This window comes from Elaeis guineensis, chromosome 5 (genome assembly GCF_000442705.2).
Source record: "Elaeis guineensis isolate ETL-2024a chromosome 5, EG11, whole genome shotgun sequence".
Classification (NCBI taxonomy): domain Eukaryota; kingdom Viridiplantae; phylum Streptophyta; class Magnoliopsida; order Arecales; family Arecaceae; genus Elaeis; species Elaeis guineensis.
The window spans coordinates 13,504,416-13,520,620 of record NC_025997.2 but is presented as its reverse complement, the minus strand read 5'-3'; the positions used below and the strand labels follow the sequence as shown (position 1 = coordinate 13,520,620).

General features: G+C 35.7%; 1 protein-coding gene across 1 annotated transcript; it reads right to left on the bottom strand.

Annotated features, from left to right (window-relative positions):
• Positions 1-11,581: 11,581 nt before the first annotated feature.
• Positions 11,582-15,240, bottom strand: LOC105044926 (pyruvate kinase, cytosolic isozyme). The gene is given in 4 exon segments (XM_010923029.4): positions 11,582-12,739; positions 12,835-13,296; positions 14,877-15,052; positions 15,055-15,240. Coding segments are annotated over 4 exon segments (1,494 nt in total). The 5' UTR covers positions 15,098-15,240; the 3' UTR covers positions 11,582-11,926.
• Positions 15,241-16,205: the final 965 nt, after the last annotated feature.

Genomic DNA, 16,205 nt, shown 5'->3' with positions numbered 1-16,205 from the left:
AAGGATAGAATCCTAGTTTGACTTGGACTCTTTATTTCTAATTCAATTCTAATCCAAATCAAATTTGAATTGAACCCACTACTAGAAATGAACCTAATCTAATTAGAAACTCAAATATCTCATCAAATTTCTAACCCAATTATGAATTAGCCGAGTCAAAATCCTGATCGAATCAGGATCAAATTTTTTTCGTAATCGGGTTCGATCATATCAAATCCAATCAGAGTTGAACTGAATCTAATTCAATTAGATTGATCCAAAGCTCTTTGCTCAATCAAATTGAGTCAATTAGTAATCTAATTATAATTAATTTTTTAAAAATAGTAGAGTCTCAGTCCCAGTAGGACTCTCCCCCAGAGTCCTAATCCGAGTAGGACTCTTCACCAGAGTCACAATCCAATTGGACTCTTTAGCCATCAAATCTGATCAAATCTTCTAATACGTGTGACCCCATAGGTTCGAACTTAAGTCGGTAGTATAGAAACAACTTTCTATACCAATCGATGTAACCATCTAGCAATGATGACCTGACGATCGGATAGGTCGAAGTATTGCAAAGTAACCTTCTAGAACTTACTGACGTATGGTTACCGTATAATTATTCTTTGATCCAAATACTCAAGATGACCTAGGTTTAACTATCAACCCTAATTTAGTTGACCACATTGTATTTCAACTTTTCAAATCCATCTCATGGATTATCCTGATCAAGATTTTACTGAATTGAAATACACTGATGCATATCTCCTACTAATTCAGAGGGATCAATTCATCTTGACTCATACACCGACTTGATAAGTACTTGACTGCATCCAGTATTCTTTCATCACTGAGTTAGAAACTCAGATGGTTCTGTACTAAAGTACAGTAAGTTGCTTACAAGTTACCGTGGTGGTCTCAGGTTGGAAGGATACTTATACCCATATAATTCACGAGCTACTCTTGACAGTAGAGTGCTCGACATATGGTCACGTTCGATGTGAATATATTCTTACATTCCATCTACATGCCATAACAGTGTCTCCACACTCCTTAGTTAAAAGGACAACCAACTCATATAGCACACAACGACCTACACTTGATATCGCTATCATCTTAGTAATAGCATATCATTTGGTCGCAAATATTTTTAAAGATTTAATAATAAATCCTCCTTTGTCGATTAATTATAGTCCTACAGACTTCATTACAACACAGGAGTTAAAGATGGATAATTTGTAATAAAAATATCAAATAATTTTTATTAATAAAAATTCATATATAATTTACAAAATAAGCACAATCATTTAACGATTGATTTTGGGACACATTATCCAACAACCCCACTTGGACTAAAGCCAACCGATACAGTATCGAATACCATCTTCGATTATGGTCATCGAACTCCTTGATTCCAAGAGCTTTAGTAAATAGATCATCAGGTTCTCCTTTCCGTCGATCTTCTGAAGGTCGACATCACCTCGATCCATGATCTCTCGGATAAGGTAATAGCGGGCAAATATGTTTGGTGCGTTGATGTGATCTTGGCTCCTTAGCTTGAGCAATGGCTCCAGTATTGTCGCAGTATAACAAGACAGGGCCATCAATGGAGGGTGCCATTCCGAGCTCGTCGATGAATTTTTGCAACCATATAGCTTCTTTCGCAGTATCGGATGCTGCGATATACTTCACTTCGCAAACAGAATCTACCACAATGTGCTGTTTGAAATTTTTTCAGCAGATCACTCCACTATTTGGATAAAAATATAATCGATATACTTTTCTATCATCATGGTCTGACTGAAAGCTAGAGTCGATAAACCCCATCAGTTTTCAGTTAGTTTCACCATACACAAACCACTGGTCCTTAGTATTTCTCATTCTAAGACGTCATTATGCTATGGTGTCCCTGGAGAGGTCCATTGGGAGAGAATCTCATTCTCTCCTAGATATGTCTGAAATTCACTAGAGAGTATTACCTCTTCGGTCAGATTGAAAAATTTTAATACTTTTTTCAGTTTGTTTCTCTACTTCATTACAGAACCGTTTGAACATTTCAAATGATTCGGACTTGTATTTCATCAAATAGACGTACCCATACCTAGATAGGTCATCTGTGAATATAATGAAATAGCTATACCCTCCTCTGGTATATGTACTCATGGGTCCATATATATCAGTATGTATCATCCCAGCATATCACTAGCTCGTTCATCTTTTCCAGTAAAAGATGACTTGGTTATCTTTCCAAGCAAACAAGACTCGTAGGTAGTTAAGGATTCATAATCATCTTTATCAAGAATTCTTTCTTGAGCTAATTTGTTCATCCTGTTCTTGTTGATATGACCTAGCCTACAATACCAAAGGTAGGCATCCATGACATCATCTATTCTAGAGTATTTATTTGAAGTGTACATTACATTAGGCCTAGATACAACATAGATATCATTGTTCAACTGTCCACGCAAAATTATAACACCATTCAAAATGATATCATAAAAATTTTTCTTTATTGATATTTTATAATTAGAATTGGCCAAAAGACCTACAGAAATAATATTTAAAAAAAATAGGACGTAATGACACTCATCAAGACAATGTACTAAGACTGAATACAAGCTTGATGATTCCTAAAGCTAGAACTGAAACTGATCTTTTATTTCCAACATTCAAGAATTTCTCACCATCTTCAAATCTCTTAGTGACCTAAAGACCCTGCAATGAATTACAAATGTGAATAGAACTACCGGTATCAATACCCAGGTCATTGTATCAAAAAGAGAGAAGTTACAAGGTGTTATCACATAAGAACTTTGTCCAGCAACTGATTGCTTCTTCTTCTTTGGTTTGTTCGGATCAAGAGAAGTGATATACTGAGATAATTCCTCTTCAAGTGATCCTGCTTCTTGCAAAAGAACCACTTTGCCTGACTTTGATCATCCTTGAACTTAGATTTTTGGGACTGACTCCCAACACCAGGCACCTTCTTATTCTTCTTTTTTTCTTTCTTAAAGGGACAATGACTACCCGAAGAAGATCCTCCTACTAGATTCACCATTTTCTTGTAGAGCTGGTAATCTTTCTCAAAAGTCTGTAGCAACCCCAACAGATCATGGTAATTGACTACAAACTTCATCATTCTGAAATAACTGAGGAACGACAGGTAGGACTTGGATAGGAAGTTCAGGATCGATCCTTCCCAGCTGTTCGTGCAAGGAAAATCGAGTTTGCTCAGTTTTTCAATCTGATCGATCATATACAATACATGATTGGTAACAATGCATCCTCCCTCATCCAAGCATTAAAAATGGCGCAACTATTTTGTGCCGCTCAATATCGTCAGGAGTACTAAAAGAATCTCTCAACACTTGAAGTATTTTCTCTAGTTGAGCCTTTTCAAATTTTCATTGAACTCATCGTTCATAGAGGCCCGCATAATACAATGAACCGTAGTGCGGTCGTTGAGCCACTTCAAATAAGTATCTCGGACTGTACCTCGGACGTTGGGAGTAGGCTCCTCAGGTATCGGATCCGTTATCAATAAAGGATCTTCTTATGCTCCAGAACTATCTTTAATTTTCGATACCAATTATCAAAATTAGTTTGATAAGCTTCTCACTGTCTAACAGTGATTGGAGCGGCAAGTTTGAGGCCATATCTGCACATACAAAGAAAATAAAAATCTAATTAGTATATAATTTGTTGATCCTAAAGACATAAACTTTAGTTTAAAAGTTCTCTCACTATTTTATGCGAATTGATAGTCTCTACCTCCAATTCGAGAAATTACTTTAATTCTTTAACGAGTACTAGAATCCACACAGACTATATATAGGCCCGAGGATAGTTCGGTCAACCCATATGCATCTATGGATAGGTTCTCAACCATTGTTTCTCCAAATAACTTCTAATATTTAATTTAGCCCATATTTCATTTCAGTAGGTGATGGGCCTCCATTGAAAGTTTCAGTTAGGTTAAACCATTAATATGAACCTACTCATGATTCTAACTAGTGAGTGATTAAATCCAAGATGGCTCGATCAATCCAACCATCATCAGATAGTTCAATAGAGTCATCATATGATGAATGATAATTTCATCGTTCAGAATGAACACCAGACGATAGTGCCTGCAATGTCAATCATAAATAATAGACCCATTACCATTCACCTTAATAAGAGGCTATGATTTAATTATTACCATAACTAGTTCATTTTAGAGATCTAATAATTTAGAGAACTTAATCAGTTTAGAGAAGAAGAGAGAAGAAAAGATCAATCAGTAGACCACAATCCTCCCACTGACTTATCGAGTCACTGAATTGGATTAGGTCATGCTGATTGAACTAGTACCTAGATCAGTCACACTGATCAACCTTAATGCATGGGCTAACTCGAATCACTTAGTGATCTAATCAAAATTTAGTTCATCAAATTGGTCAGATAAGTGAGATCGATGGGAGGGTCTGCTAAGCTTGCCTTAGACACCATCGAAATGGTCAGATAATCCGCTCCCAATTAAAAACTATCAGTTGAAATGCCAAACTTACCTTAGACACAATTGGTTAACTAGTTTTGATTTGACCAACCTAATTATTCGGATTCAGCCACTGAGCCACAATAAAAGTCCATTTGGTCAATCAAAGATATGGACTTGACAATCTACAACTATTGTACTAGAGAAATCTTGATTAATCTAATTCAACATTTGGTTAGACTTAATCAATTTCTCTACATGGTCAATCAATTCTTTGATTCTAATCTTAGGTCTAATCCAATTAAAGAGAAGGACCTGATTTGAGCTAATTCATGCCCATATTTTATGCAATGTCATTAGATCTAAATCATAATTCTAGATCTATGGAGTTTAACACTTAATTTTAATTAAGTTTTGCATGAACATGGTTAAAATTTTGAAAATAATTTTTCATATAAATTTTTTACATCAAATCATAAAAATTTTTAGATCAAATCTAAATTTTTATGATTTTAAATTAAAATAATTTTGATTAATCAATATTAGATGTAACTAGTTTCTTCGCAACTTGCATCACAAACAACAACACCTAGGATTTCAAGATTTAGGATTTTGCAAGAAAGTAAGTTTTCTCTTTTCACTTTTTTTTCATGAACCTCATAATGGCACTCCTACACCCATGAAAAGCACCCCATTGAATGGGAGGAGAGGGTCATAAAACCCTACTTGCTCCTATGATCGATGGCCTGGTGATTACCCAATCCGAGTATTTTCTACTCAGAATATCTAATCTAAACAGATGATTATCAGATCTAAAAATAAACTAATTTAGATTAATCTAAATCATAAATCATAAATAATCAAATCAAAACCAGTTGAAGAAAATATGCGGTTGTCAGTACATGTAATTTTAAATTTTATGCAGTAAAAATAATAGATTAAATAATTTAATCCTAATCACATATATAAATTTATCTTAGACTACACATCATAATTTTTAATATGAAAATATGCACATTAGATCTGAAAATAAAAATCACATCGATTTATCGATGCTGAAATTCTAGATCTAACTATTAGATTTACTATAGGAATCAAAATAAGTTAGAGATCGTTACAAATAAATTTGATCTTGATCTCCTTTGGTCCAATGATTGGAGAAGGTGTTCTTCAGATCGCTCACAGCCACACGAAGTCGTCTAGCCTCTACAGGAAGATCCACATAGAGACAGGTGTAGATCAGGGACTTGGAGGTGCTAGCCTGCAAGCAACTTCGATAGCTGATTTGTTTCTTCTTCTTCAAGTATCTTAGACACTCCAAAGTAAGAGAAGATCAAGAGGAATAGAGAAGGAGAAGAGGCTCTGAAAATCAAAAACACCAAGGGATAGATCATTGGACGTCCAAGAGAGAGGACTCTTTTTTATAGACTAGGAATTAGGGTTTTCCAAGGAAGGGCACCAAGTGTCAATGCCAAAACCTTCATTTGGCACCCTAAAAAATTCTAAAAAAATCATTAAGATGTAGAGAAGGATTCTAGAGTCTCACATGTCAAAAATTCTCCAAGAAAAATTAAAAAAAAATTAATATGATGCCTATAATATTTCATATGCGAAATTTTTTTTCTTAGTTTACCTCTTATCTCTAATTCAGATCGCATTCGAATTAGGCAAGAGATAATATTATGACTCATCAGCTATTACTGCCCACTCTTATTGAACCCTCTATTGTGATGCCAAAAATCACAACCTAAATCCAATTAGGCATAGAAAAATTGGCATGGGTTCAGAAGTGGTGCAGGAGATAAGGATAGAGTCCTAGTTTGACTTGGACTCTTTATTTCTAATTCAATTCTAATCCAAATCAAATTTAGATTGAACCTACTAATACAAATGAACATAATACAATTAAGAACTCAAATATCTCATCAAATTTCTAACTCAATTAGAAATTAGCCAAGTCAAAATCTTGATCGAATCAGGATCAAATTTTTTTCGTAATCGGATTCGATCATATCAAACTCAATCAGAGTCAAACTGAATCTAATTCAATTAGACTTGATCCAAAGCTCTTTGCTCAATCAAATTGAGATAATTAGTAATCTAATTACTAATTAATTTTTTAAAAATAGTAGAGTCCCAGTCCCAATAGGACTCTCCTCTAGAGTCCTAGTCCGAGTAGGACTCTTCACCAGAGTCACAATCCAATTGAACTCTTCAGCCATCAGATCTGATCAAATCTTCTAATACGTGTGACCCATAGATTTGAACCTAAGTCAGTAGCATAAGAACAACTTTCTATACCAATCGATATAACATCTAGAATGATGACCTGACGATCGGATAGGTCGAAGTATTGCAAAGCAACCTTCTAGAACCTACTGATGTATGGTTACCGTATAATTTATCTCTTTGACCCAAATGCTCAAGATGACCTAGGGTTTAACTGTCAACCTTAATTTAATCGATCACATTATATTTCAACCTTTCAAATTTATCTCATGGATTACCTAGATCAAGATTTTACTGAATTGAAATACACTGATGCATATCTCCTACTAATTCAGAGGGATCAATTTCATTTTAACTCACACACTGACTTGATAAGTACTTGACTGCACTCAGTAACCTTCCGTTACTGAGTTAGAAACTCAGATGGTTCGATACTAAAGTACAGTGAGTTGCTTACAAGTCACCGTGGTGGTCTCAGGTCGGAGAGAATTTATACCCATACACTTCACGAGCTATTCTTGACAACAGAGTACCTGACATATGATCACGTTCAATGCGAATGTACTTCTACATTTTATCTACATGTCATAACAGTATCTCCACACTCCTTGGTTAAGAGGATAACCAACTCATATGGTACACAACGACCTGCACTTGATATCGCTATCGTCCTAGTAATAGCATATCATTTGATCGTGAATATTTTTAAAGATTTAACGATAAATCCTCTTTTGTCGATTAATTATAGTCCTAAGGACTTCATTACAATATAGGAGTTCAAAGATGGACAATTTATAATAAAAATATCAAATAATTTTATTAATAAAAATTCATATACAATTTACAAGATGAGTACAATCATCTAACGATTGGCTTTGGCATACATTTTCCAACAACACATACACAAAATGCACATGGTAAGAGGGAGGAAGAAATAGAGGGTCTCTCCTCTCTGCCTTTCGTTCTCTCTTTTTTCTTCTTTCCTTAATAAAAGAGACGTAGAACTAGGAGCAGGAGAAGGAGAGAAGAAGAAGGTGAAGAAGAGGAGGAGGAGAAGAAGAGCAAGGGAGGAGAAGCACGTGGAAGAGAGGGAGAGGTGTTAGAGAGGAAAGAATCCAAGGAAGAGGCTGTGAGGGAGAGACGAAGAGGGCTATAGTGAAATATGAGAGGTGCCAGGACAGTGAGAGGAGCTCGATGAGTAGGAGAGGCGAGAAAGAGGCGATGGGGATTTAGGCTTAGGAAGGATTAGGAGAACAGGAGAAATTCCCCCCACCCCGATTTCTCAATTTAAGGATTATAGGGCACTACTTAAGGGCAGGCTCGATCGAATTGGGGGTCTCACACATACATACATAATATCCCCTTCTATGGAAATGAGATTGGGACAGGGTTGGAATTTTGAAATTTATCCATATGAGGAGAAAAGAAGGAAGAGAAGGAAAGATAAAGAAAAAAATAAAAAAAAAAAGAAAATGAAAGAAAGAAGGGGGAAGAAAAGAGAGGAAAGAAAATGAAGAAAATGAAGGAAGAAAGAAAGGCAATAATAAGAAACAGAAAGAAAAATGGAAGAAAAGAAATGAAGATAAAAAAAAAAAAAAAAAAAAAGGAAAGAAAAAGAAAACAAGAAAAAAAAAAGAACAAAAGAGAAATAAAGGATATCTATCGGTTACATGATCTAAATCGACATCACAATAGGACGGGACAGTGAGACATCTCATTCTATAGGCAAACCAAAACACCGTTATCCTATGGTATTTAAAACCTATATGTGTAGATGTTGACTAACTCCAAAAAAATAGTATAGCAACTTGTACATCTATGCAAGCGCAGGAATAAGATATCAAATCTAGAGTCATACTTATAGATTTGATGGCCATATACCAGATCTACTCACAATCTAAAAACTTCAGCTATTGGTTGGAGGATCTATTCAGGCTTGTAAACTTATATGGCACCTCTTTTATTAATCGATGTGAGATGCTGATACTTGGTAACTAAATAGTACAGATGTGGTTCTTCATATTTGGGGACATGTTTATTATCTATGGCTAAGAAATAGTCAGCCTATCAGGATTATGCATCATATGAACTTAAAGTTTTGGAGTTAAAAATATATTAGTTCTGTAGCATGAGCTAGCCCCTTGAATGGTGAAAGGTATATTATGATGACGAGGACAGAGCAGAACCCAGGGATATAGCAAATGCCGAATTGTTCGTTAGTTTCCATCTAGTTCAAGTCCATCTTATCTTTCTTTCACCAACTTTTCGTGTAGAGGCATTGAACACTTGATGTAGGTGTGTAAAAATTAATCATGAATTGCATAGATTCTGTTCCAAGGAACTATTCCTGATTAATAACACCCATAATCCATAGCTTTCAAATATCAAATAACCTTTTAATGTAGCATATCATCTGATTATTTACCGTCATTTACCCCCGTTTGGTATCAAGAATGGATAGAAGGAATGATGGATAGAAAATAAAGGATAGATGGAAAAAAGATAGGTGGATTTTCCATCCATCTCCTTATATGTTTGATGAAATATAGAAGGATGGTGGAAATGATTCCCTCCTCTATTTGATATAGGAAGAATGAGAGAAAAGATGGATAATATTTGTATAATATTTTATTAAACTATCTTTTGATAAAAATATTATTATTATCAATTAATAATATTTATTTATAGTAAAAAAATAAACAATCTATAAACTTATATTCTTTATAATATATAATTATATTAAAATTATATAAATATTTAATTTATAAAATAACTAACTAATTTATAATTTAATTTAAATAGTTAATTAATATTATATATATAGTTAATTAAAAATAGTAAATATGAAAAGAGAAATAGAAGATAATCTAATTTTTAATTATAATTATGAGAATTATATATGAAAATTAAAATAATAATCGATAAAATTTAATAATATATGATTAATAATATATATATATATATATATATATATTAATGAAAAATAAAGCATCAATATATTTTTATCAAAAAAATTAATAAGAGATAATTTTGTTAATGTTCAAGTCCATCCTTCAATATTCCATCTTTCTTTTATCCTCCTAATTTGGGAGGATGTAAAATAGTGGGATAGGATTGATGGATAATCCATCTTTTTCATCCATCTTTTCTATAACTTTTTGAACTAAATGATGGATGAAGGCCATCTATCTTTTCAATTTCATTCATCCATCCTCTCATGACCTCAATCAAATATAGCATTGGTCAAATAAGCTATTACGTATCCAAAAGATAGGCTGGAGCATATAAACATCTTTATTTTATTCCTGCTGAAAATTTGCCTGCTAGATGATATACTTCTTTTGGTGGTTGTGGCATCAATTTTTCAAAACGTCCGGAGTTATCGCCTTTGCGATTGCAAAACATGATTTGATGATTTGGTTCAGACTTTTGACATGTTTAATGGCGGTTAGCAGTTGGCTGAGAGCAATGTTTAACAAGCCAAAAGCTCACTGGCTCCACATGCCATCCATTTGATCATGAGGCAACTCCAAAAAACACTCATCCAAGTACAGTTGAATCATGAAAATGCTATTTGGTATATCACCAATGATGTAATAACTATAATGATATGATCACTGAGATGATATAAACACTGGGATAATATACATACTGAGATGATATATGATCATCATATTTGATATATCACTAAATATTACTAGAAATAAAATTTTACTATGTTTGATGTATCACCAAATAGTAATAGTTATAATATATAAAATATCATAAACAGCCTTATATATTAGTACATAATAATTACTCTATAAATTGATTAAATATTCTTCATTTATAACTCCTCATGAAAATATGTAGCAGTAGTAATAATAATAATATTTATTTATTTATTATTATTATAAATATTTATTTTGATGAAATTATTAAAATAATATTACGATAATATTATATATAATCATGTTTGATTAGACTCAACAATAACCATCATATCAAGGGCCCATTAGGAATGATTTAACCCATCCAAATAAATTTAAAAAAAAAAAAAATTTAACATAATTCATGGATACCAATTAATCATATCTATCTATAAAAATAAAATCGATATCTAATAAATAAATAAAAAATATCCACATCATTTAACTAAATCTATCAATAAAAATAAAAAATACATCTAATAGATAGACATATATAAAAAAAATAAAAAAAAAATATTTTCTTATCAATTTAGTGACTAAAGATATTTTTATTCCAAAATAATTTTGGCACATCACTTAGATCCAATGATGTACCATCACTTGAAATATATGTGATATATATCAACTGCATTGTGCAATGATACTATCATCAATATGATAATACTATCATTAAATCCTTCGACACTTAATGAAATTTTACAATATCAAATAAGATGATCACATCACTAAAATTTTACAATACAAATAAGATGATCACATCACTAAATAATATAAAATATCATCCTCTATCACATAGCACCTAAAACTTGATTGGATCCAAAATTTCATAAGACTTGTAAATTGGATCAATGAAATCATATTTTCCCCCGATACAATTCACGTCAATCTACTCAACAAACAACCAAAACGCTTATAAATATAGATATAGCTCAGGCTATAATACCTTTCAACGGCTGGACCATAAATCCCATCCAAAAATAATCCGCACTTGGTGGAGCCATCGCTCCCATGGCCTATACTGGTCATGCTTAAAAAAAAAAATATTTACTACGTGAAGAAATAATTCTGCCTTGAAAGTATCGCTCACTGAAATGGCCGGTCCAGAACCAGCAGAATACAACTATAAAATCCAACAGGCGCAAGAATTAATTGAAGCTCCTTGTAATCAATATCTTGACTTGAGCTGCTCAACAATTCAACAGCAGTATACCAAAACAAAAATAAGGGGTGTTCTCAATAATTTAAATGAAAAAGATCAACAAACTCAACAACTGTCACGAAACATATAAACTTAAACCATCGAGGCAGCAAAAATTTGCGAGAACATTCTCGCAATAGCACCTCAACTAAATCAAAATTCTCAAAAAGTTCATATCACCTTTGGGGAGAAAATCTGTATCTTAGCTAAAGCAACAAAATTTGTACTGCCACATCCCTTACAGCACATCATCTGCATCTCCATAGAATAACAGCAAAATCAAAACAAAAGTAGGGACGCGTAGAACCTGCAGCAAAAGTGCCCTTGGAAAAGCTGCTTCTCAACCATCATTTACTAATTGGCTGTCAAGATCTTAATCACCGATGCAACTCCAATCCGATGCAATGCCACAACAGAATCTCCTGCCTTGCAGAGACCCATGTTCTTAGCATGCTGAATGGCAAATTCCAGAGCTTCCTCAGTGGACTCTGTATCAGAGGCCTTCGCAGTTGCAGCACTCAATACCGGAATCAATCCTCTAAAGATCAAGCTGTGCCTTGCAGGAGCTTCGTCGCTGCAGGACCAATCAAAAGAATCAGTCTTCAACTCAGGAACCACAACTGATAATATCGGCATCGCAGGCCTGTACTTGGCAACCAGCTTTGCGGTGCTTCCTCCCCTGGTCAGGACCAGGATTAGTGATGCTCTAGCAGAGTTCGCTGTTCGAACTGCGGAGGATGCAAGGCTCTCTAATGGGCTCATGGGTACTGGTGCTGCTGCCATGATGCCTTTGAAAACAGCCTCATGATCCAAGTATGATTCTGCTTCCAAGCAAATCTTGGCCATGGTCTGAACTGCCAACTCTGGGTAAGCCCCAGCAGCTGTCTCTCCGCTGAGCATCACACAGTCGGTGCCGTCCAGAACTGCATTAGCCACATCGGTAGCTTCAGCTCGGGTGGGCCGAGGAGACTTGATCATGGATTCCAACATCTGGGTCGCCGTCACAACAGGCTTACCTTTCATGTTGCACTTGAAAATCATCACCTTTTGAGCATAGAAGATCTTCTCGATTGGAATTTCCATCCCCAAATCTCCTCGTGCCACCATGAAAGCATCTGAATTTGCGAGTATATCATCAAAGTTTGCCACCCCTTCTTGATTCTCAACCTGCGAGTATTCATAATGAATTTAAAAAACTCCAGGTTGTGTATGTAATTGTATAATTTGCAAAACCGCACAAGAATTCAGACAGTTTAACAAACCTTCGACATCAGCATGATTGTCTTCGCATGCTCTCCGAGCACCTTTCTGACCTCCACAAGGTCAGAACCCTTGCGTACAAAGGATAAAGCGATCATGTCGATCTTGTTAGGGATTCCCCACTTCAGGATATCTTCCTTATCCTTCTCCGTTAGTGTCGGAAGATCCACGATGACTCCTGGAAGATTGACGTTTTTCCTTTCACCAAGAGCAGCTGAATTCTCGCAGCGGCAGCGAACCAAGCCTGCTACCTTATCACAAGAAAGCACCGTAAGTGTGATTGTCCCATCAGAACAGAGTATGACACTGCCTGGATTCAGATCCTCTGCTAACTTTTTGTAGCTCATAGATATCATATTCTCGTCGCCCTTTATGCTGTAATCTGTGGAGATCGTGATTTCCTGACCCTTTTGAAGACGAATGGGCTTTCCATCCTTCAAAAATCCAGTTCGGATCTCCGGACCCTGCAGCATATAGATTGGAATCTTATAAGCAGTGATATGCATTTTCTCAAGCAACAAGATGTCACAATTAAAAATCTGGTAGTTACAACATCAATGAACTCTCTACATCTTCACTTATGAAGTGGTTCCAAGCTAATACTTCAACCCTGTTCAACTATAGGAATTATATGCTCCTTTTTCAGACATTCATAAATCTCAGTCGCTAATTCGATAATAATATTTTTCAACTGTAATTTTTCTCTTTCAGTTCCAACTAGAGTTACATCTTCCTTCGTAAGCGAAGTTCCTCAAAATTATCGTTGCTACTGCCATCAACTTCTTCCCTCATTTTACATCTAATCCTACTACAGAAGCCAAAACCACAACAACTTCTAGCTAGATTATGTCAACCTGTAAATAGCCAACACAAAACATAGACTCAACAACTACTTAATACATATGAAATTATCTTAACACCTTCGCCTAATTTAGATCTATCAGTTGCGACGTAACCATGCTATCTACTTGCAAAAACAAGCAGCATAGTCTAAACACCCACATCTGATCAGAAAATTGAAACACAACCCTCAGTAAGCTATCTGGCCGATATCAGTAACAGTGAACCTGAGCAAGTTCTTCCCCCCTTGAGTTAAATATATGTGAACAAACGAAAATAAAAAATAAAGAAATGAACCGAATTTTTGACAATTCTGTCTAGAATCTAAAGGAAATTAAAGATAGAGCAATCAGATCATCCAGTGCAAGTTAAATGAGATGTAGTCTGGTAAGGAGATGGTGAGTAAAAGAGTATCCAATAGGTCCAATATCCTAATGAAATATAAACCTCCAAAAATCATCTCCTAAAATCAAATACAGCATGCAAATGGTTGATGATGATGAGACATCCAATGCCAATCAGACATTTGTTATGCAGGGGATCCGGCACCCCGGAAGGATCAGGTAAAACCGATATTTGCATGAAAATTAGCAGTTGAGAAATCCAAGTCTTCCACAGTTCATCAACTTAAGCACATGCAACGGAGCACCCTTAACTCCACTGTCCACCCAAAAATAAAAATGACAAAATAATGGCAGCAAGATAACAAGATATCAAAATAAATGCAAGAAATACATTAACACAAGAACAATGGTTGTTATATCTTGGCATGAAAATAAATAACCATGGCTGAAAACCAGCAACCAGAGTAGATGAGGGTTGATGATGAGAGAAAACCCGAAATATAACAATCTATAGCATTCCTAGAGTGATAAAAATTAAATTTTGGAATCATAATAAGCTTCATATCAATCAGACTATTAAATTAACCATAGATAAATCAATAAATAGTAAAATGGAAAAAACGAATAAGAATATGATTTAAAAAAACGACAAAAAATTAAACAGAAAGATCGTTAGAACAGTAATAAATAAAAATCGAAATTATAACTCGATCAGATCTATAATCAGAAAACAAAAAGACGCCAAGGAGAATTTAAAGAAGGAATAAATACACAAAAATCCAAAACATAAACAGACAAATTCGAAGATCCCGCCCCCATGTCGACATCCCGGCACAAGAGGGAAGGGACAAAGGTCTTACCTTGGTGTCGAGCATGACGGCGCAGAGGATCCCGGTGTTGTCCATCGCCGTCCGGAGGTTATCTAGGGTTTCCTGGTGGTACTCGTGGGATCCATGCGAGAAGTTGAACCGTGCCACGTTCATCCCCGCCCTCAAAAGCTTCTCGACCATCGGCACCGACCTGGACGCCGGCCCAGCGTGCACACGATCTTGGTCTTCGGCCTCCTCCTCACCTCCGCCATTCCTTCCGCCTTAGATCAACACAGAACCAGCGAAGCAGATCAAAAAGAAGAGAATTTGGAGCTAGAAAAAAAAAATCCAAGAAAAGCCGATCGATCGGAGAAGAAGAGAGAAAGCGGACGAAGGCGTCTCTCTTCCCCTCTTTTCCTAGGGGTCGATGATGAGAAATGAAGCCGCGGGCGTGTCAAAGATACATGAGGCGGCCTTCCATTTTATATTGGGGGACCGGGGTTATGGTGATCCGGCGGAACAGCGAGTGGTTTTGGGTGTCTCGCCCCCTTGGGGGTGTGAATCCATGGGTGATTCGGGTGGGGTTTTGGGGCAGTAAAAACGATGGGAGCCGTCGGTTTTGGGGGAAACGGTGGATCAGGGGAGTAATGATGCTGTACGAAGATGGCAGGAGAGTGGTGGGCCGATGGAACGCTCTGTGGACTTGGACCTGGGTGATGTTCTTGGAAGCAGTGGTTTTAGACGGTGGATGCTTTTTTTGGGGAATTTTTTCGTGCTTTGCAAGTCTTGATTATTGTTACGGTTCTGGTCTGGCGTCCGGAAGGCGCTGGAAAAAGAATTCCGCATTTTGAAATCTAGAAGGTTGCTACCATATCATTTTTTTTCTCAAAATAAATTTTTGCGTACAAATTATTATATTTTTTTCAGAAAGTTCATGCAGATGCCACCATTGCAAATTGAATCTCAGTCTCACCAGACATCAAATAAAATATAGTTAAATTTATTAATTCAATTAAACATATTTGTATTCCCACTAGTAAATTGTTTTTCCGAGAGATACAATTGCACTCGCCGTTAATCGGCAAGCTAAACCCATCCATCAAAATAATGCAATGCTCCAACGTGTGTGGAAGTCCATGAAACTAGGCTTTGGGTGTTGTGAAAGCCATGCAATGCTACGTTGATGCCAGAGATGATCTGGATGCATGATGCATGCATGATGCTGTACATCACATGTACTATAGCCATCCATGCCCCGACAATGGGACATGCACTTATGGCGATTCTGATGGCATGATGCACATCCATGGAGCTTCAGGCCTTTGCATAGACAAAATTTGGCCGAGGTCTAAAACGGGAGATCACTCTTACCCATAGAAT